At 50.4% G+C, this 23,974-nt stretch overlaps 1 protein-coding gene across 1 annotated transcript; it reads right to left on the bottom strand.

Annotated features, from left to right (window-relative positions):
* Positions 1-712: 712 nt before the first annotated feature.
* LOC135918304 (uncharacterized) lies at positions 713-22,925 on the bottom strand. Its single transcript, XM_070524408.1, has 5 exons — positions 22,399-22,925; positions 11,362-12,301; positions 9,668-10,574; positions 7,488-7,856; positions 713-2,694 (listed from the first exon to the last, which is right to left on the bottom strand). The coding sequence occupies exons 2-4, from the start codon at positions 12,243-12,245 to the stop codon at positions 7,503-7,505; spliced, it is 2,145 nt and encodes a 714-aa protein (XP_070380509.1). The 5' UTR covers positions 12,246-12,301; positions 22,399-22,925; the 3' UTR covers positions 713-2,694; positions 7,488-7,502.
* Positions 22,926-23,974: the final 1,049 nt, after the last annotated feature.

The following is a 23,974-nucleotide window of genomic DNA, read 5'->3' as shown; positions in this document are numbered from 1 at the left end:
TCACCGAGGTAAGCCCGGATTGCGTCGCCCAGACGATCAGCCGGGGAAAAGGTTCGGAGCTCGCAAGGAATGAGAGGCTTGAGGACCACGATGTAGTCGTGCCGAGAGAGGCCAGGAGTGTGACTCGGACGCCACTTCCGTTGCTTCGCTGACAGCCAGGAAGCAGAAGTGCGCGCGGCCGGCGTCTGTGGGACGCCGCGCATGTGTGCCTTGCGGAGCTGCGGTCAGCTGCGTCGTCTCGGTGCAGGGACGCGGGCTTGGATTTCGCTTGCTTGCGTTTCCAGATATTCACCATATGTTCGAGGTATTCGTTCTCTGATGGCGTAAGTTGGTCGGTAGAGGAAGTCTCCATCCTAAGCACTTGCACTGAGGCAGGGTCATAGCCCGTAACCACAGTGGCTGCTGCCATCGTCGGGCTGAAAGCCCCGACGAGGGGCGCTAGGCGTAAAGAGACAAGGCCTAGCGAAGCAGCGTGGTAGCCGGGAGTGAAAACAGCCTCTCAAAGCGGCGGAAATGGGCCCACGTGGACGAGAGTGGTATCCGGGTAAAACACAGAACTTGGCGACCACGATAAAACCGGTTGTGAGGGGGATGGTGGTGATGGTGCGCAGAAATGCGGGAACATCAGCGGAGCCAGTGCGAAGAATTCCCACGCCGCCGAGCGCTCGCAGCGCCCCCGTCAGGGGAGGGGGGAGAGTCCGCAGAAAAAAACAAAAGGCGCACGAGCACTGCAGCAAACACTCGTGCCGTGTACCGCGTTGAAACTGCAATGGTGTAGCTCTACGTCGGCCAGAAAATCCGCGTTTTCGCGAGAACACTATAGTGGGAACTTACACCCAGCACAGTTTTATTTAAGAATACTTTATGGCACGCGCAAACTCTAAGTATGATAAAGCTAAAAAAAAGCGAGAACCGGTAATACATTTGTCTCAATCACAGTTGCCGTTGTTTAAGTGGCTCGGCCGCTCATAGTTACTCGTCTCAGGGTGCAACAACGTGGCTCGTATGCGCAGATATGTTTTGATATGTTCCGACGTTATTTCATATCAGCCATGCGCCGGTTTCACAATATCCGAAGCTAACAACGATGTGTGGCTGTACATGTAGATATAAACAAATGCACCGCTTTGTTAAATCCTATGTGGAAAGTTGCGCACGAAGACTTCTTGAGTATGTGGAATGTCTCGTGAATGTGTAATACGATTACGAATAGCGAGGTTCAAGAACAGACATCAGTGACAACCAACTCCAAGGCAACCGCGTCGGCAGACAGAACTCGGCGTGTCTTAATCGGCCGCACTGTCAGCACAACAGCGCGCTCAGGCGTGTTCGCACAATAGTCGGCGAGTGCTACCTGGCTTCTGGCAACGACGTGCTTTCCCGGTGAAGCCATTAATTAATCGCGGTCCACGAAACGCACAACCGACGCACACTGAACATGGGCACAGGTACACGAATCAACTGGCGAAAGCCCCGGCACCCTTCCAAAACGTTTCCAACGGCGCACGGCAGAGGGCAGCACACGAACATGAAGAAAAGGCGGATTACTGGTTAGTTTTCTATCTATGTGTGTATTCCGCGACTTGAATATAATTTATCTTTTTGCCATGCTTAGTTGCAATTTATTTTAGTTAAGCCACTGTACTAGTGGTACACGGTAGCAATTGACGTGGTGTTCCAATTCATTCGGGCAACGTGATTTAACAAATAAATTCATATCGTCGGCGTACATTATCAATTTTGGTGAATCAGGTATGCTAACTATATCGTTTGCGAAGATTAGAAATAACAACGTACCTAATTTGGAGCTCTGAGGGACGCTTTATTGAAACGTTAAAAAGCTAGATGAAACATCCTGAGTACTCAAGAACTGTCAACGACTACTTAAATAGCTTTTAAGCAACTGAGCTGCAACACCCCGTATTCCGTACTTCCGTAATTTCCTGAACAGAATTTCATGATGTATAGAATCAAAAGCCTTTTTCACGTCTAAAAATAAACAAGGCGTACAGTTTGTCTTCGATATTACATATTGTTATCTTTTATAGAAGAGCTAAGTTGGGTGGATTTATCCCTTGAAAGCCGTATTGACTGAAATTACATTCTGTGCGTTAAAAAATATTAATCTGTCACAAATTACCTGTTCAAACATTTTGTTGGAATTGCTTCATCCTAATTCTAGGAGTACCAAGACAAACATTTGTGCCCAAGAGCACGCACCATCGTTATCCTGCAATCTTGAACTCTTTTTTTCCCCTGTTACGAAAAAGGTCAAACTTGTCACATCACGACAGCCTTACTCGCTGTTCATCTTACGCAGCTACCGTGAAACGCTGTTAACACAAATGGCACGACGACTTCTTGACTAGTGGAACCGCTGCCGGTGCAGGCTTATCCGGAAGTCTGGGCTCTGGCTGGACGAGGCCTTGCCTGCAAACACGCGGACTGCGAAATCTCTGCTTGCTCGACTGGCGTTCGGCCACGCGAGCTGGAGGAAGTCAGTGGGCGTAGACCAGAAGCACCACCACAGAATCCAGCAACGACTGCATCGTCGAGGTGACGACGGTAATTCTGGCACAACCTGGATCACCATTGCCGAAACGTCTTCATGTCGCGCTGAAGCCGCTGCGTACAAAGTGCCAGCGGCATTCCGCTTGCATTATGCTTGGAAGCTTTACCAAGGGCAACTGCAAGCTGCAAGTAAAAAAAAAAACGAAGGCAGGAGCCATAGGTTGGTTATTGTCAAAGTAAAACGGCGGTTTCCAGATAGACTTGTTAAATTATACAATACTGCAGGCACTCATTGGTTAGCAATGTTGGTTTCAATTCTGCGAGGTTCTGTGTGTGCTGGGAGGTTGAACACAGGTCATCTCATCCAAACCTTCGGGTCCTCTTGGAATGAATTCCTGGTCATCACGGGATAGAATGCAATGAGAAAGCTCATTCGTTAGCCAACGTCGACACGCCGAGCGTCCCCCTCCAATGGCTAGAAGTATATGCATCTAAATCTTGCTAGAACAGAGCACGGCAAGCAACGCCGCACTCAACTCAAACAGGCCCGCGAATCTCGCATGCTCCTACAACTCCGTCATACCTTTTTCCACGTGCAGAAGCATCTCTCACCCGACAAACACAACCCCTCACTATTCGTATCACTTGGACAGGCAGAGCAGAAGGGTGAGTCGAAAAATTAATCTGCAGAAAACTAAAGTGATGTTTAACAGTCTCGGAAGAGAACAGCAGTTTAGGATAGGTACCGAGGCACTGGAAGTGCTAAGGGAATACATCTACTTAGGGCAGGTAGTGACCGCGGATCCGTATCATGAGACGGAAATAATCCGAAGAATAAGAATGGTCTGGGGTGCATTTTGCAAGCATGCTCAGATCATGAACAGCATGTTGCCATTATCCCTCAAGAGAAAAGTCTATAATAGCTGTATCTTACCAGTACTCACCTACGGGGCAGAAACCTGGAGGCTTACGAAAAGAGTTCTACTCAAATTGAGGACGACGCAACGAGCTATGGAAAGAAGAATGATAGGTGTAACGTTAAGGGATAAGAAAAGAGCAGATTGGGTGAGGGAACAAACGCGAGTTAATGACATCTTTGTTGAAATCAAGAAAAAGAAATGGGCAGGACATGTAATGAGGAGGGAAGATAACCGGTGGTCATTAAGGGTTACGGACTGGATTCTTTCTTTCTTTCTTTCTTTCTTTCTTTCTTTCTTTCTTTCTTTCTTTCTTTCTTTCTTTCTTTCTTTCTTTCTTTCTTTCTTTCTTTCTTCAATACTGCAAACCTTGTACAGGTCCAAGCAGGGTGGATTCCAAGGGAAGGGAAGCGTAGCAGGGGGCTGATGAAAGTTAGGTGGGCGGGTGAGATTAAGAGGTTTGCAGGGACAACATGGCCACAACTAGTACATGACCGGGGTAGTTGGAGAAGTATGGGAGAGGTCTTTGCCCTGCAGTGGGCGTAACCAGGATGATGATGATGATGATGATGTGTTGTAAGGAATACATCTGCTTTATGCAAACTCGCACCAAAGTATAGCGACATTGCACTTGCGGTGAAAAGTCCATTTTTTCTCAGCTTCTGGCTTATGCTTGACGTTACATTGTTCAATGTTTCATTCTTCTTTTTTCCATCTCAATCAGCGTTTTATATACAAGAAGTTTTCAGCAGACATTCCGCGTTAGCTCATATGTATGGACGCGAAACGGTAATAAGAAGCACATCGATTCAAGTCTTTCAGCCTGATCCCTCAGCTAAGTCTGATCTAAGATATTGCAAAACCAAGCGGGCCAGTTTTTCTACAACTTCGATGCTAGCCCTGACGGCGACGTCGAAACAGATAGCATTTTACTTTAATTACGTTCTTCGTGATTATGCTACACAATTACTTTACCATGTTGAATTATCCTTTTCAATCTTGAACCCAAAACAAACTGTTATACCAACTTTTACAGGTCATTTACAGATATAGCGTTCGTACATAATAAGTAGATTAAGGTTAAGTCCTTCATCTCTCTTACAGCTCATGCGTATTGTCGACCTGCCAATTGTATCTTGAAACATCTGCATGCTTACCGATAACTGGGCTTACCGATAACTGGGATAACTGGGATAACATAAGCTGTTCTATGACGCATCTGACGAAATACCCCGGATAAAGATTTCGATTGTGTCGTAAGATAGCTAGCTGATGGCCCTGTGCTCAAATAAATTCAAATTTAGTTTCTTCACCCAGACTCGTAACCAACTTTACTTCCTTCGCCAATTGCCCGACGCATTCGTTCAATAAGTAAAATATTGCAAATAAATAGAAATTATCTTATCTAATCATGTATTGGAATGCATAGATTCCTATCACCTCAACGTCGAATGTCAAATGCTGGCTTTCATAAAACGTCAGCAAAGGCTGTCGTGCCTGGCGTTCCCTCTGGACAAAGGGCGCTTCACTGGCGAGCGTGCAGCTATGGGATGTCCTCCTCGCTTCATCGTCTTTTTGACGACCCAGAACTGGTGACGAAACCTGCGTGTCGCTTCTTCGCCTCTTTAAAGACCCAGAGTTGACAATCGGGAACAAGTTCTGGGACCCAAAACTGCAGTGCGCCATCGACCATGTTGCGTCTCTAAACCGCGAAGTCGTTATTTGTGTCCGCCAGGACGACAACGAGGCTCGGGGCCGACTATTGACGGGCAGCCAAAAAACAAACTTCTCTTCGAGGTGACCACAATTCCGGCGCATTCATTGAAAGCGGTAGTTAAAGTTCTAGCGATCCACATCACTAGTGACCAAGGATCAAGAGAGAAGAAGAGAAAGTCACTTCAGAATGCCCCAATAAACCGATAGAGTCACCATGCCTACATAGACGCTTTACATTGGCGCAGTCGGCAGGATTGACTTAAAGTAGCGTCCCAACACCCAGCTGCAGCGACATAAATGCCGGATGACTATGAAGGTGCCCTTTGATCGTCGCCATAAAACAAAGGTGCCGGAGATCGACCCTGGATCCATGATATTGGTCAGAAAAGGACTGGACTCGAAAATTTATTTCACTGGTCCGTAATTGTTGTTAAAACATATAAGCAGCAAGGACAGTTGAAGACTATATATATTATAATTGACCAAGTAGTAGAATTGAAGAGGCATCTGTCGGAAATGCCTTCTCATATTACCAGCAGCACGGCAATGACAGCCGGCCGGGAGAGAGTAGCGATCCATATCGCCGGTGGCCAAGGATCAGGAGAGAAGAAGAAGAAGAAAAAGAAGAAGAAAAAAAAAGTTCCCTTGAGACTGCCGCAATAGACTGATCGTTCTCCCTCCCAACCATAGCTTTCTTTTATTTCTTATCTATTCTTAATTATTTTATTATTATTATTATTATTATTATTATTATTATTATTATTATTATTATTATTATTATTATTATTATTATTATTTTATACCCGGTTTTCTAATTATTATTTCTTGTTTCTCCAAACAAAATACGTTTACTTTTAGACTCCAACTCTCAAATTGTTAACTCCCTTGTTATTATTATTATTTTATGCGCCTAATTGAACCACCCAATTCATGGCCAATCCCCCCCACCCACTGTGGGTGTGTGCCACGGCAACTCAGGGCAACAACAACAACCGATAGAATCACCATGTCTACATGGGAACTTTACAACAGTTAAGGCGAAAATCGCTACAAGCTGGCATGTTACGGAATACCCACTAATCGCTTCAAAGTGCTAACGCCTACGACCTCCATGGAAGCAGCGTCGACCACTGATCCACATGCAATTACTTCTCCATTACATCGAGGGCGGATCGAACGTTGGACGTCAGAGGCGGAGTCCGGCGGGCTGGTGCGGCGCCATGGCTGGGACTTTGAGGAATGTGCGGCGATTTCAATGGGTCGAGAAAAGTACACTGAATTCCCTCGTCGAGGAAAGAAGGAAATAACCGCCTAAAAGAAGAGCTTGAGTGTTGTGAAGGGTGTTCGAACATGTAGAGACTTTGACATGCAGTGCGCCCCAATAACCATGGAGACCTTCTAGTGAACCTCAATATGTAAATTTGTGCACAAAACTTAATTTTCTCAACGCTCTGACGTCGCTCTATACCTCTCTTTCGCCCGGAACCTTGCACGGCACTACAGCTGTAGAGCATTCGTGGCCATCATTGAAAGGTATCTGTATAGGGCAACAAAACAAGGACACAGGAAGAAACAAAGACGAAGACAAGCGCTTGTCTTCGCCTTCGTTTCTTCGTGTGTCCTTGTTTTGTTGCGCTATACAGATACCTTTCAATGACGACCGATTAACAAGCCCATATCGCCACCCTCGTCACCTTCGTGGCCGCTCACACCCCCAACTTCACTAAAACGCACGTTCCACCAACAAATTGCACATAAATCATGACATCGAAATTATAATAAGCGTGTACTTTTAGAACCCATTTGAAGCAGGCATCACAAAGACACTTATGTCAGTTGAAAAACGAACAGCCAAACGACATCAGCATTTTCATCCTTGGAAGCAATATGTGTATAACTTCTCACATTTGTCTTTTCATCGACGCCACCCTCCCTCTCATTCAGAAGTTCTGTCAGGGCAGAAAAACTTCCCCGCTTTACATAATTACCGCATCCAACATATTTCGTGGCACTGCCCACACATTCCTAGTGGCCTGCCTACGCATTTGTACTAAGAGCGTTTCCTGCTTCTTCCCCAAAGCCGCCAAAAAATTGGAACGACGTTTAGTACTGCATCGCATGTTATTTCCTGCTCACCACGCTTCAAGCTTCACACGTAGCATGACAGCGCTAATACTTAACGCTGAGCGCTGCACAACCGATCCCTTATGCCGCTTCCTTCGGGAATACTAGATGAATTACAAATGATTAAGTAATTTACATTCGCAACACACATTATTGAGGATTTCTTTTGTAATTGGCACGAAAACAAATTAAAAGAAAGAAACGCGGCTTTTCACTCACTCAGATGTGCTCAAACTAGACGATGTCTTCGAGCTTGAGGTATTGGCGGATGTGCAACCAGCAATGCACTCCGATGTCGGCGAGCTGAACCTCGTTGCGACGAGTACGGACGCACTCGACCTTCGATCTGACGACCCCGGCCATCCTCATGAACTGGTCGAGGCCGAAGCGTCGCACTGCCTTGAGGGCTTCGCTGACCATCGCTTTCGCCTCGCCGTTGGAAACCGCCGCGCCCTCGCGCACGAGCTCCAGGAGCCAGGGGTGGTCGTGCACGGCCTCGAGGCATCGTGCACCGTGTTCGCTGTCTTGCCGGCGCAGAACAAAGCCTGCCGCTGTCATCACACGGCTTGCGTTTCTTCTCGTAGCTTTCTGCGTGTAGAATTTAAGATTTCGGGTTGAAGTAAAAAAAAAAAGGAGAGAGATAACTTGTATGAAAGAAGGCCGAGTAGTCGACCTGAGCTAGTACGCTATCGCCTGCTCCTCTGCACAGAAGGAGGGGGAATGGGGACGTAAAGGTGCGACGGGAGTTGTTGTTGTTGTTGATGATGATGATGACATAGAAGAGGGATGCAGAGCGATGAAGGCAAGTTCAGCATTACTATGGTATCATTATTATTATGATCGCGAGCGCTGTTTATCTCAGCGAACTGATTGAGCAGCCTCTCTACGGGAAGTTTGCCTCTCGCCATTTTTCGGAGAATACGAACTTCCTGTTGCATATTCCGGCAATGCTTCGGTGTTGAACTGGGACAGTTGGGACATTTCATCGAAGATGCACCACAGTCGGCGGTAATAATGCTATCCACCGCAACGCTGGCAGGTCACTTGATTTCTAGGCACAGCGCTTACTTGGCCGATTTTGTGACGTTTCCAACGACCTCGGAACGAATTTTCGGATACGGTGTATCACGTGCTCCACTTCGACAGAAAGAAAACGCTGCGGTAAGCCTCTTCTGCTCGATCTGACAAAATTGGTCTTTGTCATCCCTTGCCTGCCTGTATCGAACGCTACAGTGAATAGAGGTTTTAGTCTGGTCTCTGTGACCAAGAAATAGGGACCGCAAGAGCAAACTGGTCACGCGCACTACAGATGATTTTCCATGTTCGCTGTGGCCTCAAGGAGTGGTATGAATGCTGCGATAACTTCGAACCAAAACAACTTCTCGACTTCATATAATACCGCCGCAATATAATATAGGAGTAAAGCGATGTAAAATGCATGCATGCTGTTACTGTTGTTGTATGCGAGGGTTCACCCTCAGTAGCGCACTATTTGTAGTTGTCGTAGTGTGGTTACAGTGTACATGTATGGGTGTCAGTGTACATAGAGGCACGAACCTGCCAATAACAAATGGCTACATTTTTCGGCAAATCTTGCGGCTCTCTTCTTATCTTTGGGTATGTTTGGGCTACAACTTGACCAGCTTTGGGCTACGCGCCTCTTTTTGCTGCCTGATAACACTGCCAGAAAATAAAATCCGTGGTCACGTGGGTTACACTGTGGAACCTGTGTATCGTGCCACACTTTTCCTCTATTGGTCACACGCTCGTTTTCCCTGTCTTAAGCTACTTTATATAAAACGCCGCGCAACGGAACTCCAGCGTATTTCAAAGAAGCTATGGTTGTCTTTGACAGTTTTAGCAGGTTTAGCAGTTTTTTTACAGTTTTAGTGCGTCCGGTAATCTGATGCCGTTTGCGGATTACCAGATTATCGGGGGCGTTCACGTAAGCGGCCGGGTTGTTAGCGCTACCTGGTGGTGCAGAGCTCAAACGCAAACACAGCTATTGCAGTTACCAAGTGTACTCCGCTTCGCGGCTGGTGCAAACTTTCGGCAGCGGCGTAATCGTGACGAAATTACTTTTGTAAGTGTTTATTTTTCGGAAAGAACACTTAAGAAATACTAAAACCTGTCTATAAGATATTGTGTTGAAACAAACCTCCACAAGAGGTCGCTGTCAGCGCCTGCTAAATCGGTATTACGTAAACGCCACTGCGCATGCCGGAATAGCGGACAATCTATCAGAACTAGTTGTTGTTTATTAAATTATTAATAAATGGTGACCTTGTGCGCTAAGCCTCATCACTGAGCCGACTGCCCCAGCTAACCCAGCCAGCTGGCGATGCCAAACCCTGAAGAGTTAGACAAAGAAAAGCTCGCTTCAGTAACCTCAGCCATACCTGTATGTTTACCAGAACGAAGTTCTCGTAGTTTCGCGATGCCTTCTTGCGCTCATCCCCATGGCTGCCAAAATCACTGCTAAACGCCTCGGGAGCGACGAGTGGAGTTATGCAGACGTGAACCAAGTTTCGATTCTTGCGGGCGCTCGCTGCAAGAACGTGCAAGCAGTCGTAGACCCGCGGCGGCAGTCCGTAGATGCTCACTCTGGTGAGGCACGGGTTGGACGCAAGCGCAGAAAGCACTTCGCTTGCATGCAAGTCTCGCCGCTGCCAGTCTCGCACGTCGTGCCGCTCGTACTCCATGTCCAGCTCGACGGCCGCAAGCGCGGATCGGCTCCGTACGAGCGCAGTCAAGGCAGCGAACGTGGCTTCGTCGAACCCGTCGCAGTCGACCCTGAGCGAGATGCGGTGACGGACGCGACTGAGGACTTCGAACGTCTCTCGTACATCCTCGAGGTACGCGTGCAGCGCTAGAGAGGCGCACGGCTTGCGGATGGTCACGCCGGCAATTTCGGTGCATTCCCGAAGCGAGCGCATGTTTCGGTAGCAGTAGTACTGGTCCTCGACGACCACTCGGTCGCTCAGTCCGAGTTGCCGGATCGCGTTGCACATGGCGTCGAGCTTAGCCGCAACCGGCAGATGGCGGACGACAACGTGCCGCAGGGTGGCGTTGTCGGCGACCGCTTCGAAGAAAGCCAGGCACTGCGGTTCGGCGAAGCACCACAAGTCGATCCGGAGCTCGATCAGTTTCGAACGCTTCCGCAGAGCTGTGAGCCAGAGTTCCATGCATTCGGAGTTGTCCCAGGACGGTTGGTCGTACACCCACTCCCGGCAGGGCGTGCGGGGCAGCCACAGGCGCCGTAAGCTGGGAGACACCAATTTGGCATACGTGGCGAAGTATCTTGCGCTGAAAAAAGAAATGTGTGGACAAGATGCGTAAGCTAAATAGGCTGTCCTCTTAGCTGCCTACGTAGACCGTCTCCGAAGCTGGCCAGAATCGGAACACACATATTGACGGCGACAAGGCCAGCACTGGGGAAAAAAGCCAGAAAAGACGCGCAAAAGGACACGCCCACTGTACTAACGTGCTTCAAGAGAATTAATCGGTGGCACGGTCGGGGTTTTCTCGTTACGACCTTTAAAACAGCCCTCGAAACGCCACGTTGCTCTTTTTTGTTTCTACGTTTCACTTAAACACCAAACTTACTTTCCGCTGCGCTTTCATTGGCTTCATATATGGTCTGAAAATACGGCGAGACACAAACAGTTGTCACAGATAATCCATTTATTTTAGTTGGTCTGCAATGCTAAGGCAAGTTTCGAAAATAACTGCTACTGCAGGGACGTTACACGACTGCCGCTTTCTGTCAACTTTTCTTGCTCAAGGTGGTTTGGAGCCTTTTAGGAAACTGACATAGATGGTAATTCCAGAATTTTCTCTGTCCTGCCATAAACCTCGATTTGCAATCACTCTGAAGTGTTATACGTACTCAGCTAATAATACTCTCCAACGATGTGCCTTATCTATTTTTTTTAGTCAGAGTGCGCATGAAAGTGTTGCCCTGAGCCCCACTAGAAATCCTGCCGATGGTGGCCATCAATCATCGATAATGACAACGCAAAAAAATATTGGAGCAGTAAATAGCGGCGCAAAGCAAAGCGTTGAGAATAATCGGAGCAGTTGAATAACTTACCTGTCCGCGTCCGCGTCGTCAAAGTCAAAATTCAGTTCCTCCAATGTTGTCATCCTGCACAGAGCGTTGACATGACGCTCTAACACGTCTCTTCTGGAGAACGGGAAAACGTCGGTACTTTTTATCAAGTACGTGAGTTTTTTCAACGGGGTACCCTGCTTGGTGAGGTACCGGCTAAAGTTTCTGCCATCGTTGCAGTACATCACGTCCCGCCCGATGGTGAGATCGGCAATGGTTTGGCTTTGCACCAGCGCCAGGATGAATCGAGCAGCCGCTGCTTCTGTCATTGCCAAGTGAGCCACGTTCAGAGTCGTCAGGTGCGCCACGCTTTCTTCGAGCAACACGCATTCCACCCAAATCGTCGATTTGCATTTCTTATACCAGAAACAATCCATGAAGATCAGCTCGTCGAGCCGCGAGAGTGTGTCGGTCAGCATGAAGAGGCTGGCGTCTATCACGTCGTCACTCTTCAACCAGAGAGTCAAGCTTTTCACCGCGTCATTGCGTTCAAGCGCCGCCAGCAACGGACCGTAGTTCATCGCGATGCAGCTTAGTTCCACGGCGGTGATACAGCGGTGCTCTAAAAGCAGACTTCGAGCGAGGTTCAGCGACTCACGCTGGTCGTCCGGTGAGCTGTAGAAGACAAACCTGCAATCGATTTTTCGGGTGACCGCAAGTCGGGCGTCCCCGCCGCTTCTGCCTCGGCCATCTTCACAGAGCTCCAGGTCAGCGAGAAGAAGAAACTCGTTGATCTGACATCGGTGCTGCAGCAGTCGACATCTGCCGCCATGCCTCTTGGCACATTCGGGATGCAGGTAACGGGGGCGCTTTCTAGCGCCATCGCTGTCACATCTGGCATCCGGCGTGAGTGCAGCACACGACATGTCCGACGCGATGATCCGGCGCGCTGAACCAGTACTTCAGCCGTGTGGTGTGCCATCTGCGCCAGAAGAGAGTAATCACGTGCAAATTTAGGGGGGCATGGCACGATAATTTCGCGATACAACTCGTTTGACCGGGATTTTCGTACATAATATGACCGCAGTGCACATTATGAGAAAATTTTCTTGCTATCGACATTTTTAAACCTAGTTTTCATCATATACTTGTGGCCACTTTGGTAGCCTGGTAAATCTCGCGCATTCTCAACTGCTGACATCCCAAACTGCCGGTCGCTTCTCGCGTTTGCTGTAGTGGCATGCAGTGGCGTCACCACATGGAGTAGGCGCCCGGTGACTAAAATATGCTGACGCCGTCCAGTACAAAGGACGTCCAAATGACAAGACATTTTCAACGATAGCAAACGCGTGCCTGTATCAACGTTTGCTTGAGCCTGAAGCGTTCAGCGAAGCTTTGTCCTACGTTCTAGCACGCCGGTGCTTAGTCATGCGAGAAGCTGGACACATATGCTTCAATATGAACAGCGAAATTTCCGACTCGATATCACCGCACGTGCTATAGTGAATATTGTTTCTTCCGCTCGCCAGGCTGTGCGTTATACGGCGCTGCTGCTGAAATGCGAATTATTAGCGCTGATTACAGATATGAGGACATCGAAAAAAGAAAAGAGAGAACCTTGTGGGAAAAAAACTTGTTTCTTGTATTTCTTCCCCAAGGCATGAGAAGTGGGGGGAGAAACGAAAGGTTCCCATTTACCGAAGAAAATTGAGTTCGTTGATGTAAATGATGTGAAAATGAGGTTGGTGTCACTGTGCAAGTGTAAACATTCAGGCGATATATTATCTATTATAGCATATTTGAGGGTGGTGGTGTGCTGCCATCTTTTCTGGCTGACAGACGCAAGCTCATGCGTAACTGATCGCACAGGACACTGGACCCGACCTTTTGCGGTTGATAAACGACAGCTTCGACAATGCTCTAATTACCAATGATCCAGAAAAGCTCTCTGTGAAAACATCTCAGGTGACTTGCATAGTACGCCTATAGAGGTCTTGGTAGATATGCAGAGCAGAATTTGCTGATGTATAAACTAAGCACTACAGTTTAGCAATTATGTACAGCATGCTAGAGTACGTATCTATACTCTGCGCATGCGTTTCTTGGCGACAAAAATCACGCACAACTCTATAGGGCGCCCCGGCTAAATTTAGCCAAGCTTTCTTCAAGATGAAAACAATTCAGCGCAAACACCCAGGACAACCCACAAACAATAAACGAGACAAGCAGTAGCACTGTATTTAGCTGAGGTGCTCAAGAAAGAAAAAGATTTTTAAAAACGCGGTGCGAGATGCAGTTATAAGGTTTACGGTGTCCGGCCGTCAGAATTCTGACGTACGAACATCATATCCTAAAATCATGACATGCACCGTGCTTTTTTAATCTTTTCTCTTTTTTTTAGTGAACAACTTGGCTAAAGTTAGCTAGGACACCCTGTTGAATCGTTCTATCCGAGTTTCCTGCAGGGTGGCTCAAAAAGCACACCTCTGTGCCCCGCTGTATAATTGAGAAATTATTGTGCCAGTACGACAAACTACTAGAAAGTTTGTACCGGTCTGTTAAAAAAAAAAAGAATCATTAACCCGTTTATTTCGACATCGCTTACTTACATCACTTGGCCATTGCATCAGGCCACTGTCTCACATTTCAGTGGATACCGGCTCATTGTGGCATCCTGGCCAACAAAAAAGCAGACGAAGCGGCACGAAAAGGTCTTCAACACCAGAACTATGAGCGGATTTATTTGACTAGATCTGGTGCTTCCCAACTAGTTAAATGTTTGCTTCTGAAGAAAAGGATCGGCTCTGCAGCTTGCCGATCCACCATTACCCTTTCCTTCATTCAATCGACCAACATCTCAGATCCAGACTCCCATCCAGCGTTCCTCGCCATGTGGAAGCTCTATATCATCGCCTTCGCCTCAACACGACCTATGGAAACGGCTTACAGTACCACTTCGGTCAAGTGACAAGTCCGCATTGCAACAACTGTGGCTCAATTGAAACCGCGGAGCATATTCTGTTTGAATCTCCAGCGTATGCCGACGAGCGTGCGCTCCATGAACATTGCATACATCCGATTACACAAACCTTTATCGTTTGCTTGTGCCTTAGGCCCTTTAGCCTGCCCCACGCAACAGAGGCGCACGATGAACTTGTTATTTATATACTTAGAAAACAGTGGTCAACTAGACCAACTTTAGTTCTACTCTGACACCCTCATGCACATTTCACGCGGCGAATTCTGTCACCTCACTGTAGGATGGTGCATACACTGAAGGACTCTACCATTGTAGGCCGTTGCCCATGGGTCAGAAAACTCGGTGGCCATTTTTTTTAACTTCGTTTTTTTCTCGCCTCTTTCCTTATGTCTGTCTCTCTCCAATTCCCTTCCCCACGCTGAGTAGCATGTCGGCGATGTCTAAACGCCGGCTACAACCTCTTTCATTAAAGGGCTCTCTCTCTTTCTAACAAGGAAAGGATCGACAAAAGGCACTCTTCCCATTGGTTCTCAATTACAATGCACGTACTGCAGCCATATTTTGGTGGCTGGCTTTCTGGCCGCACCAGTCGAATTGGCACACTCATGGAGCAAGATAATGAAGATATCGGTTCCCATAAATAAATTAATTAACTACATTTCACTTCACGCGGAAAATGCTTACCCTAACAGATGAAGCTTCAAAAGCGTTAGATTATGTTGTATTAACGCATCACGCTTCACGAATTGCAAAATGTGCCCTTCTATCGTGAGTAGGAGGCTTTAGTATAAGGTAAAAAAGACGCAATATCTAAATATGGTCGGTTGCGCTGTCCTAGTGTTCCCCACAGTGCTCGTCATGACGTCACTGATTTCGATAGCGTTTGCGTCGATCTTATATATAGTTAACTGTTTTTCATCAAGGAAGCACTCAACCTGGCAAGTTTTGAGAACATATCTGAAGCCAAAAAGAACCACGGGAATAAAATGCTTGAATTTGTCGCGTCACACGCATAGGCACACGTATGCTTCGACGAAAAATTTTGTTAAACGATTTCAAATTGCAGACTTTTGGGATAGTCGGTGAAACATATTTGTCAACGATGAAGCATAATGCATGCATGGAACCAAAGGAACTAAAGGAAGGCGACCCTATTATGTCTGCAATACATCCCTTTCGTTCGCGCTTCCACATTAAGATAAGGTTGCCACGCTCGTGGACACCCGCTTTTCTTTTTATGTTTGCGCAAACGTGATTGGGCAGGAAGCGCACTTAAAAAAAAAACGCGTTTCACAAAAATGAAAGATAATTGTCTTCCGGGCCTCGAGGCTGATCGTCCGTTCCCCGAATACCAGCGGTCAACAACACGAACAATTCTTACAGTTGATAAATTAAAAAAAAATAAATTCTGGAGTTTTACGTGCCAATATACCACTATCTGGTTATGAGGCACGCCACAGTGGGGGACTCCGGATTTATTTTGACCTTTAACGTGACTCAATGCACGGGATACCGGCGTCCTTGCATTTCGCCCCCATGGAAATGCGGTCGACGCGGCAGGGATTCGATCCGGCGACTTCGTGCTTAGCAGCGCAACACCATAATCGCTAAGCCACTGCAGCGGTTTTACAGTCGACAGAGTTGCTAAGGGCGCTTGACCAGTCCACGTCTCCTTTCTTTGGTCCCGGCGTATTGCGCTTCATAGTTGTCAAGTAACTAAATCAGGTCAGTCTTTATTTCTTCCACTTATTTACCACAGTATTTCCAACAGAGCTAATAAAGAACGGTGAAAGCAATGGTGATTGACGATTTGGTGAATTGTGGCTAATGAACCCTTTGTAACGGGTGGACTCAATATCAGTGTCGTAGCCAAGAGAAAAAAAAGCGGGGCGGGGGAGGAAAACAAGAATATCCAGAGCCACCTTTAGGAATCTACATACGAAGCGCAGCTTTTGTGAAGCGGTTAATGAGATGCTTTAAATCTGCCCCACTTCATTCCGGCTTCTTTGGCGTTAAGCAAACTGGAAGGTGCGCGCATTCGCACTTGCTCACCCGTGCTATGCCACCGGTACATTCCTTTAGGCGGCCGTATGACGTCGTGCATACATAACGCCCAGCTGACTCACGCTGGGTCCGTGCCGTGAAAGCACACCGTGCAGCCGCGGCCCAACAGCCTGTCGTCTCGCCACCGCCTGCCTCGCCACCATCCAAGACTGCCTGCGCTACCACTCTCCGTCGTCACGCTCCCCTACCTCGCCTCCCAGCGGAGGACTTCAAGATCGTGTACAGACCGGGAGGAGGGCTTGACCTCCGCACAACCACTAACGGAGCCCTGCTCCAAATCCTTTGCACTCATGCGACCATCGACTACGCCAGCGCACGCACCGCCGACCGTGTACGGATAAATCCGTACAACAACTCCCTTACTGTCAGCACCCCATCCGAGCCGCGCGCTCGCCTCTACCTCCGAGTCTCGGAACTCCGCCTGGGTGCCATATCTTACCCCCTGCGTGCCTACATGGCCGCACCCGACAACGCCCTCCGCGGCATCATATACAACGCAGTGGACTCCCAAACCCAGGACGAGATCGTCCAAGACCTCCAGTCAATGAACGTTAACACCCCCTACGCCATCGCTGACGCACGCCAGATGGGGCGCTCCCAATCCATTCTCATCACCTTCGTCGGCACTTCTACTCTTCCCTCCACCATCGTCTTCAACTGCGGGGTCTACCGCTGCCACCCGTTCCGCCCGAAAGCCGAAGCCTGCACGAACTGCTGGGCTCCTAGCCACCGAGCGGATGTATGCACCAAGCCCAAGTCCGCCCTCTGTCACCGCTGCGGCCAGGCCCACAAGCCAGTCGAGCCCCCGGTCTGCGTCCCCTGCTGCATCCTGTGCAAGGGAGCCCACGTCACGGGCTCACGCTCGTGCGGGCTCCGGTTCGAGCGGAACGGCCCGTCATCGCCCCCGGCCACCTCCAAGCACCAGCCTCCTACACCAGCGCCACCCACCGCGCCCATCCCCAACACCTCCCGGCCTTCCCGTCCCCGCCGCCACTCTGTCTCCCGTGGTGCCACGTCTGCCAGCCGCCACCGCTCCGTCTCCTTCCCGCCTCTGCCTAGGTCCGAGGCGTCCACCGCCCTCGCCACCACCACCACATCACCGGTAAGCTGGAAACCGCAGCCTCACACGTCGGATCCCCAAACCGCGGCCCTCGAGGCCACTATCGCTGCCCAGCAGCTCCAAATTCAGGAGCTGTCGCGCCAGCTGCAGGCCGCGCTAGTGTGTCTGTCCTCCCCCGCTCCTCCTCCTACTTCCCCAGCTCCCGCACCTCCACAGCCGCCGTCGCTAGCTGAGCAGCCGATGAATACGGCATCCTCTGCTGCATCATCGCGCGCCGCCTCCCCCAACCGCAGTTCCCCGCTCAAACACCGATCACCTTCCTCCGACCCCGTCGCGCCCGAGCGTGACGTGATTCGCCAGACAACCTCCTTCTTGGAGGCGTTTGAGAAGCGCGTCATGGCCCGCTTTGCGCGACTTGAGGAGCGCGTCGCCAGTGTCGACACCCGTGTGGCCGCCATCGAAACCCACCTTACCGCCCTAGACACCAGGGTCGCGGCCTTAGAGACCCGCCAAAGCGCGACTGAGGCCACCGTCGCACATCTGTCGCTCCCTGTCCCACTCACCCCGGCACCTACCCCAACTCTGTCGGGGGACTCCGCCATCCATCATGGCCAGACACCCCACGCGCCTTAATTTCTGGCAGTGGAACTGTCGGGGGTTCCGCAGCAAGCGGAACACCCTGCAGCTCCACCTCCAGAACATCCCTCCCGACACTCTCCCCTCCGTCCTAGCACTTCAGGAACCCCTAACCCCCGTGAAACTGCGCGACTACAGCTCCTTCCATCCTTCTTCTGAGGTCCGCCCAAACGTTGCCACACTGGTGCAGCGCAACCTTGCTGCCGTGCAGCACCAGTTGGACGTTTCGGACTGTGCCCATCTCCTCCTTGAAATCCTTCCTCGCCGTCGCACTGAGACAAGCCTCTTTGTTCTCAATGTGTACAGCCCTCCCAAAGCCCCTTCAGCTCCTCTCCTCCTCGTCCTCCGCCGAGCGCTCTCCTGCGCTGGCCGCAATGCCCTGGTCGTTCTTGGCGACTTCAATGCCCCACATACCAGCTGGGGCTACCCCCAGAACACTCGCAAAGGCCACTCACTCTGGACTTTCATCCACAACGAGTGCCTTTCGGTCCTTAATGACTTCGCTTGCCCCACCAGGATCGGATCTAGTGTTCAACGAGACACCAATCCGGATCTTACCCTCGCCAAAAATGTCGCCAATCCGACCTGGACTAATACAGGGGTCTTCCTCGGTAGCGATCACTACGTCCTCTGTACAACTTTCCCACTCCCCTCCCTTGCTCGCGCCTCTACTCGTCTCACCCAGATAGTCGACTGGGACCGCTTTCGCTCCACTCGTCTCTCTACTTCCTCGTCTGCTCCTATCACCGATCTCTCTGCCTGGACCGAGACCCTTTTGGCGGACGTCCACACTGCCACATCCACGCTCCCTACAGCACCACACTCCACTACGGCAGACAGCCGTCTGCTGCACCTTTGGGAGGCCTATCACGCTGTCCACCGCCGGTGGCAGGCTCAGAAATATAATCGCCGCCTGCGCCTCCGTTTGGCCCGACTCGCGTTGGACATGGAGGAGCACTGCGCCTCTCTCGTTAGACAACAGTGGGGCCAGACCTGCGACCGCATGGCAGGCAACCTGGGCCTCCGCGACACGTGGTCGCTTCTCAGGGTGCTGCTAGACCCTACACACACTAAAGCTTCCCAGCGCAAGGATATCTCCCATCTCCTTCATTCCTCCCCACTCACTGATACTGACTTCCTGGCGGCTCTCCGGGACCACTACCTCTGCACTGACCTACCTACTCCGCTTCCCACCTACTCCGGCTCCCCAAACCCTGACCTTGAGGCAGACATCTCCGTGGGCGAGGTTCGTGCGGCGCTACTCACACTCCGCACCACCTCGGCCCCGGGGGCAGACCGCATCACCAACAGGGTACTCCGCAACCTAGACACCCCCTCCCTCGAAGCCCTTACTGATCTCCTCAATACACATTGGCAGGCTGGCACTCTTCCATCCTCCTGGACCCATGCACGTGTCTCATTCATCCCCAAACCCGGCAAACCTATTGCCCTCGAAAACCTCCGCCCCATCTCTCTCACCTCCTGTCTCGGCAAGCTGTTTGAGCATGTCATCCTGGCCCGCCTCCAGACCTATCTGAATGATCATGACTTTTATCCGGACTCCATGTTCGGTTTTCGTCCCCAGCTGTCCACCCAGGATGTCATGCTCCAACTTTCCGAGGATGTCCTACACCCCTCCCACCACAAACGCACTCGAGCTATCCTGGCGCTGGACCTTACTAAAGCATTCGACAATGTGCACCACACCGCCATCCTGGACGCTCTCTCCTCCCTCCATGTCGGACCCCGTGTCCATGCTTACGTCACTGCGTTCCTCGCCCACCGCACAGCCGAAATCTCATACGGCCCACTTTCTTCTCCTTCCTTCTCCCTTGGCAACAAGGGTACCCCCCAAGGCTCTGTCTTGTCCCCTCTTCTGTTCAACATCACCCTCTTCCCGCTGGCACGTGCTTTACGAGCTATCCCAGCTCTGTCTCATGCTTTTTACGCCGATGACATCACCCTCTGGGTGACCACCGGCAATCTTGGCGACATGGAGACCACTCTACAGGCAGGTGTGGACGCGGTAGCAACTCACGCCCGGGCCATCGGGTTGAGCTGCTCCCCGGCCAAATCGGAGCTTTTGCTCCTTCGGCCTGGGCGGATGGCCCCCCTATCGCCTTCTCCACTCACCGTCTACCTTGAGGGCACACCCATTCCTCTCGTCTCTACCCTCCGCATCCTCGGACTCTTTCTTCAGTCCAATGGCAAGCACACCACCCTCATCACTCGACTCACAAACACTGTACACCACACTGTCCGCCTCATACGCCGCATTGCAAACCGCCACCACGGCATGCGCGAACACGACCTCCGCCGCCTGGTCCAGGCCTTTGTTCTCAGCCGCTTCATTTATTCTCTTCCGTATCTCTACCTTTCTCGTACCGAGGAAGACAAAGTCAACAGGCTCATTCGCCACGCATATAAGTCAGCCCTGTCCCTTCCCACATCTACGTCGACGGCTCGGTTACTGTCGATGGGCGTCCACAACTCCCTGACGGAGCTGACGGAGGCCCATCGCACGGCCCAGCTCCTCCGTCTCTCCCGCACCCGCTCGGGTCGCGCACTTCTCTCCACCCTTAATCTCTCCCCTCTTATTCCTCTTCCCACATCACTGCCCATCCCTTCCCATGTCTTGCCCCTCCTAACCGTTAAACCCCTCCCTAAAAATATGCATCCCGAACACCACCCATCCCGTAGAGCAGCGCGAGCCTCCGCGCTCTGGCGTCAGTACGAACGGCAGGCCGCCGTGGCTTATGTAGATGCTGCCCCGTACCGCCGCTACCCAGCACATGCCCTTGCCGTCACTGACAATTCTCTCCGACTCACTCTTACTGCCTCAGTCTACACTTCTACCTCTGTCGAGGCCGAGGAAGCAGCTATTGCCCTTGCCATCACGCAAACCTCCGCGAAGTACATTTTCAGCGACTCTAAACCTGCGGTCTACAACTACGCGGTTGGACGGGTGGCACACCCGGCCATCGGAATCTTGCGTTCCGATACCGTTCCCTCTCGCCCCATCCAAATCATCTGGGTGCCCGCTCACGCGGCCCATCCTGGTAACGAGGCGGCCAATTCCATCGCTCGAGATTCGACTGACCGAGCAAGCCCGCCCCCGCCGGGAATGGATACGCGCGACGCGCTCCTCACGTACCGCGATATCACGCAGCACTATCGCCTCTCTCGTCTCACCTTCCCCCCTCCGCACCAATCCCTTTCCCAACCCCACCAACACTTATGGCGCCACCTTCAGGCCCATACCTATCTTACTCCCGCACGTCTTGCCCTCTTCCACCCCGGGACGCACTCGCCGGCTTGTCGCTTATGTGACGGCTCCCGCGCCGATTACGATCACGTCCTATTCTCCTGCCCGGCACACTTGCCCCCTGCCTCTTGGCTCCTAAGCAATCCGCAGCAGTGGGAGGCTGCTTTGTCCAGCACCGAGCCGGATATCCAACTCCGGCTGGTGAACTGGGCGGAGGACGTCGCGACTAGGCATGGCCTGGACGCCACAACCGGCAGCCTGAAGGCCGCCCACAACGCTGCTTTTTAATTTTTTAATTTTTTTTTGCTTTTGGCCTTCTCTTCAATAAAAGTTTTTCACCACCACCACCACATAACGCCCTTCGGTTTCGGCGCGTTTCGCAGTGCGTATCACTTATTTCATTGTACGTCGAAAAAGTTGGAGGCTGTAGACATACATACATACATACATACATACATACATACATACATACATACATACATACATACATACATACATACATACATACATACATACATACATACATTTTATTTCGGAAACCATCGGCTAAAAGATGTTAGAAACAGCTTGACTATAGACCGAGGGGATAGCACTACTGTTTGGGTGCCTAAAGCAAAAAAAAAATTTGGAATCGCCCAAGTAATTGCACAATAATAAACGGGAATAATATGAAGACTCAGAAACACATTTGAGACATAAGAACGTAAACAGAGAGCTTAGAAATGCGTTCGACATGTGTCTGTTGACATTTGAGAGCCCTTAGAGTTTTTCTTTCTTTTTTTCGAGAGCGGCTAAGCAGAAATATAGCATAGCAGACAGGTCCATGCGTGACACACGTTTTAGTTCGAGCCTCGTTTTTCAAGTTGTTTACATTCTGTGACACCTGCTTCGATCACGCAGTTCACGCTTTGGAACACGCACAGCTTATGCAAACGAACGCGACAAATAATAAACTATGGTTATTTCATCTCTCTTCTTTTACCGTCAACTTTTCGAGCGTGCTGAGGACGTGAAAACTGGTCAACTTCTTTGAAAATTCGAACGACGCGAAAGGAAACACACGCGACCACTCACCCGTCGATGCACCGTGCGTAGACATGCCGTCGAAGCGCGCTGCACGCAGAGTCGCGCGGTGCCTCGTTTACCGTCGGAGACGAGGCGGTGTGAAGCAAACGTGCGCCGCTATCCCTCGAGCACGGCAGCGACGGCACGAAAGCCCCACTAGAGACGGGCCCATGTGTCCGTGAGACGGGCCCATGAAAGCCGTAGAGGGAGAGAGAGAGAAGTTCTGGGACGAAGAGGCGCTGTTTTTCCTTCCCACCTCAATACGGGAGAACCAACGCAGAGCACAGCCCGGCACGGCGTCCTCCCGCCCTTTTTTTTTTTTTCTTTCCTGTGGGAGTCAACGCAGGGACCACAACAAACAACGCCTGCTCCTTGCTCCCCCGCCTTGTCCTTCCTCTCTCGCGCGTAGCTTTCCCCGGGGTGAAAAGTCGAGCTAGGTGGATTCGTAACAGCGCACCGTATCTACAACGAGCACCCGACTCCTAATCAGCTTCGAAACCGTGATTGGAACACAACACACGCTACGTACACCGCCGCTGCATTACAGTGTACTAGAATCTAGTTCACTGTAGCTGCATAGCGTCAGAGCGGAAGTGCTAAACCGGATACAGTTGCCCAGAATACCGTTCGTATGGTCATCCGCTTCCGCTGTTCAGTGCACGTAGCAGCACATGCTTATAAGACCTTTAGATGTCCATGCTAAAGCTGTAATTACCGGCTAACAAAAGCAATGCCGCGCGCCACAAGTCGTCCGTAGCGTCCGTCCCTACCGCGAACGCCACTGCTACCACAGCGCCGCCGCCGAAAGCGTTGAGCAGTAGAACGACCAAAAGGCATGCGTTGTGTCCTCCGAGATTGCACGGGCACACGCTGTAGTCTCGGAGGCCTTGCATGCGTGAAGCAAATCCGTCACGCGGAGTTCCGGCCCACTCCGCCGGTTCTCGCGTGTTTTCGCGGAGCGGAGCCCCTTCGGCTACTCCGCGTAGTGATCACGGATCGAAATCTGCTCTCGATGTCTTATTGGAAAACAAGACTCACCCCTCGCTCTGTCGTTGGAATACACTTGCTCCAAAAAGAGCAGAAAACAAATGCACCAGACTTGCGAGACCTCGCAGAATCCAACCAAATTTGCAGCGAAGCTGTTTCCTCTGAGCAGTCGCAATAGTAATTTCAGTTATTTGTAATGAAATCGCAAGCTGTAAAATGTTGCCCGTATATGAGACTTTCGAACACTTGTTACGAAATTTTTACAAGGACAGTAATTCATTCAGACACATTTTACTTCGCCAGAACACTGGTCATAGGTCCCCCCTCTGCACCGCCCCCCCCCCCCTTTATTTTTTCGTTGCCCCGCTAAAATTGATCTCGGATGCGTTAACACTCTGAAACAAGTTTGCACCTTTTGGGGCTTATCTTGTCTCACAACAATCATCGTCATCTGCCTTGCTTGCGGGTTTTTCTTTTTTTTATTGATGTGATATAAGGACATGTTGACGCACAATTTAAGGCGCCGGCTACTCTTTAGCTCTAGAATGGGTCTAGCCTACAACACATAGGGTTCAAGATTACATAGCAAATAACGTTT

Source organism: Dermacentor albipictus, chromosome 8 (genome assembly GCF_038994185.2).
Source record: "Dermacentor albipictus isolate Rhodes 1998 colony chromosome 8, USDA_Dalb.pri_finalv2, whole genome shotgun sequence".
Taxonomy (NCBI): Eukaryota; Metazoa; Arthropoda; class Arachnida; order Ixodida; family Ixodidae; genus Dermacentor; species Dermacentor albipictus.
This window is presented reverse-complemented; position numbering and strand designations above follow the sequence as displayed.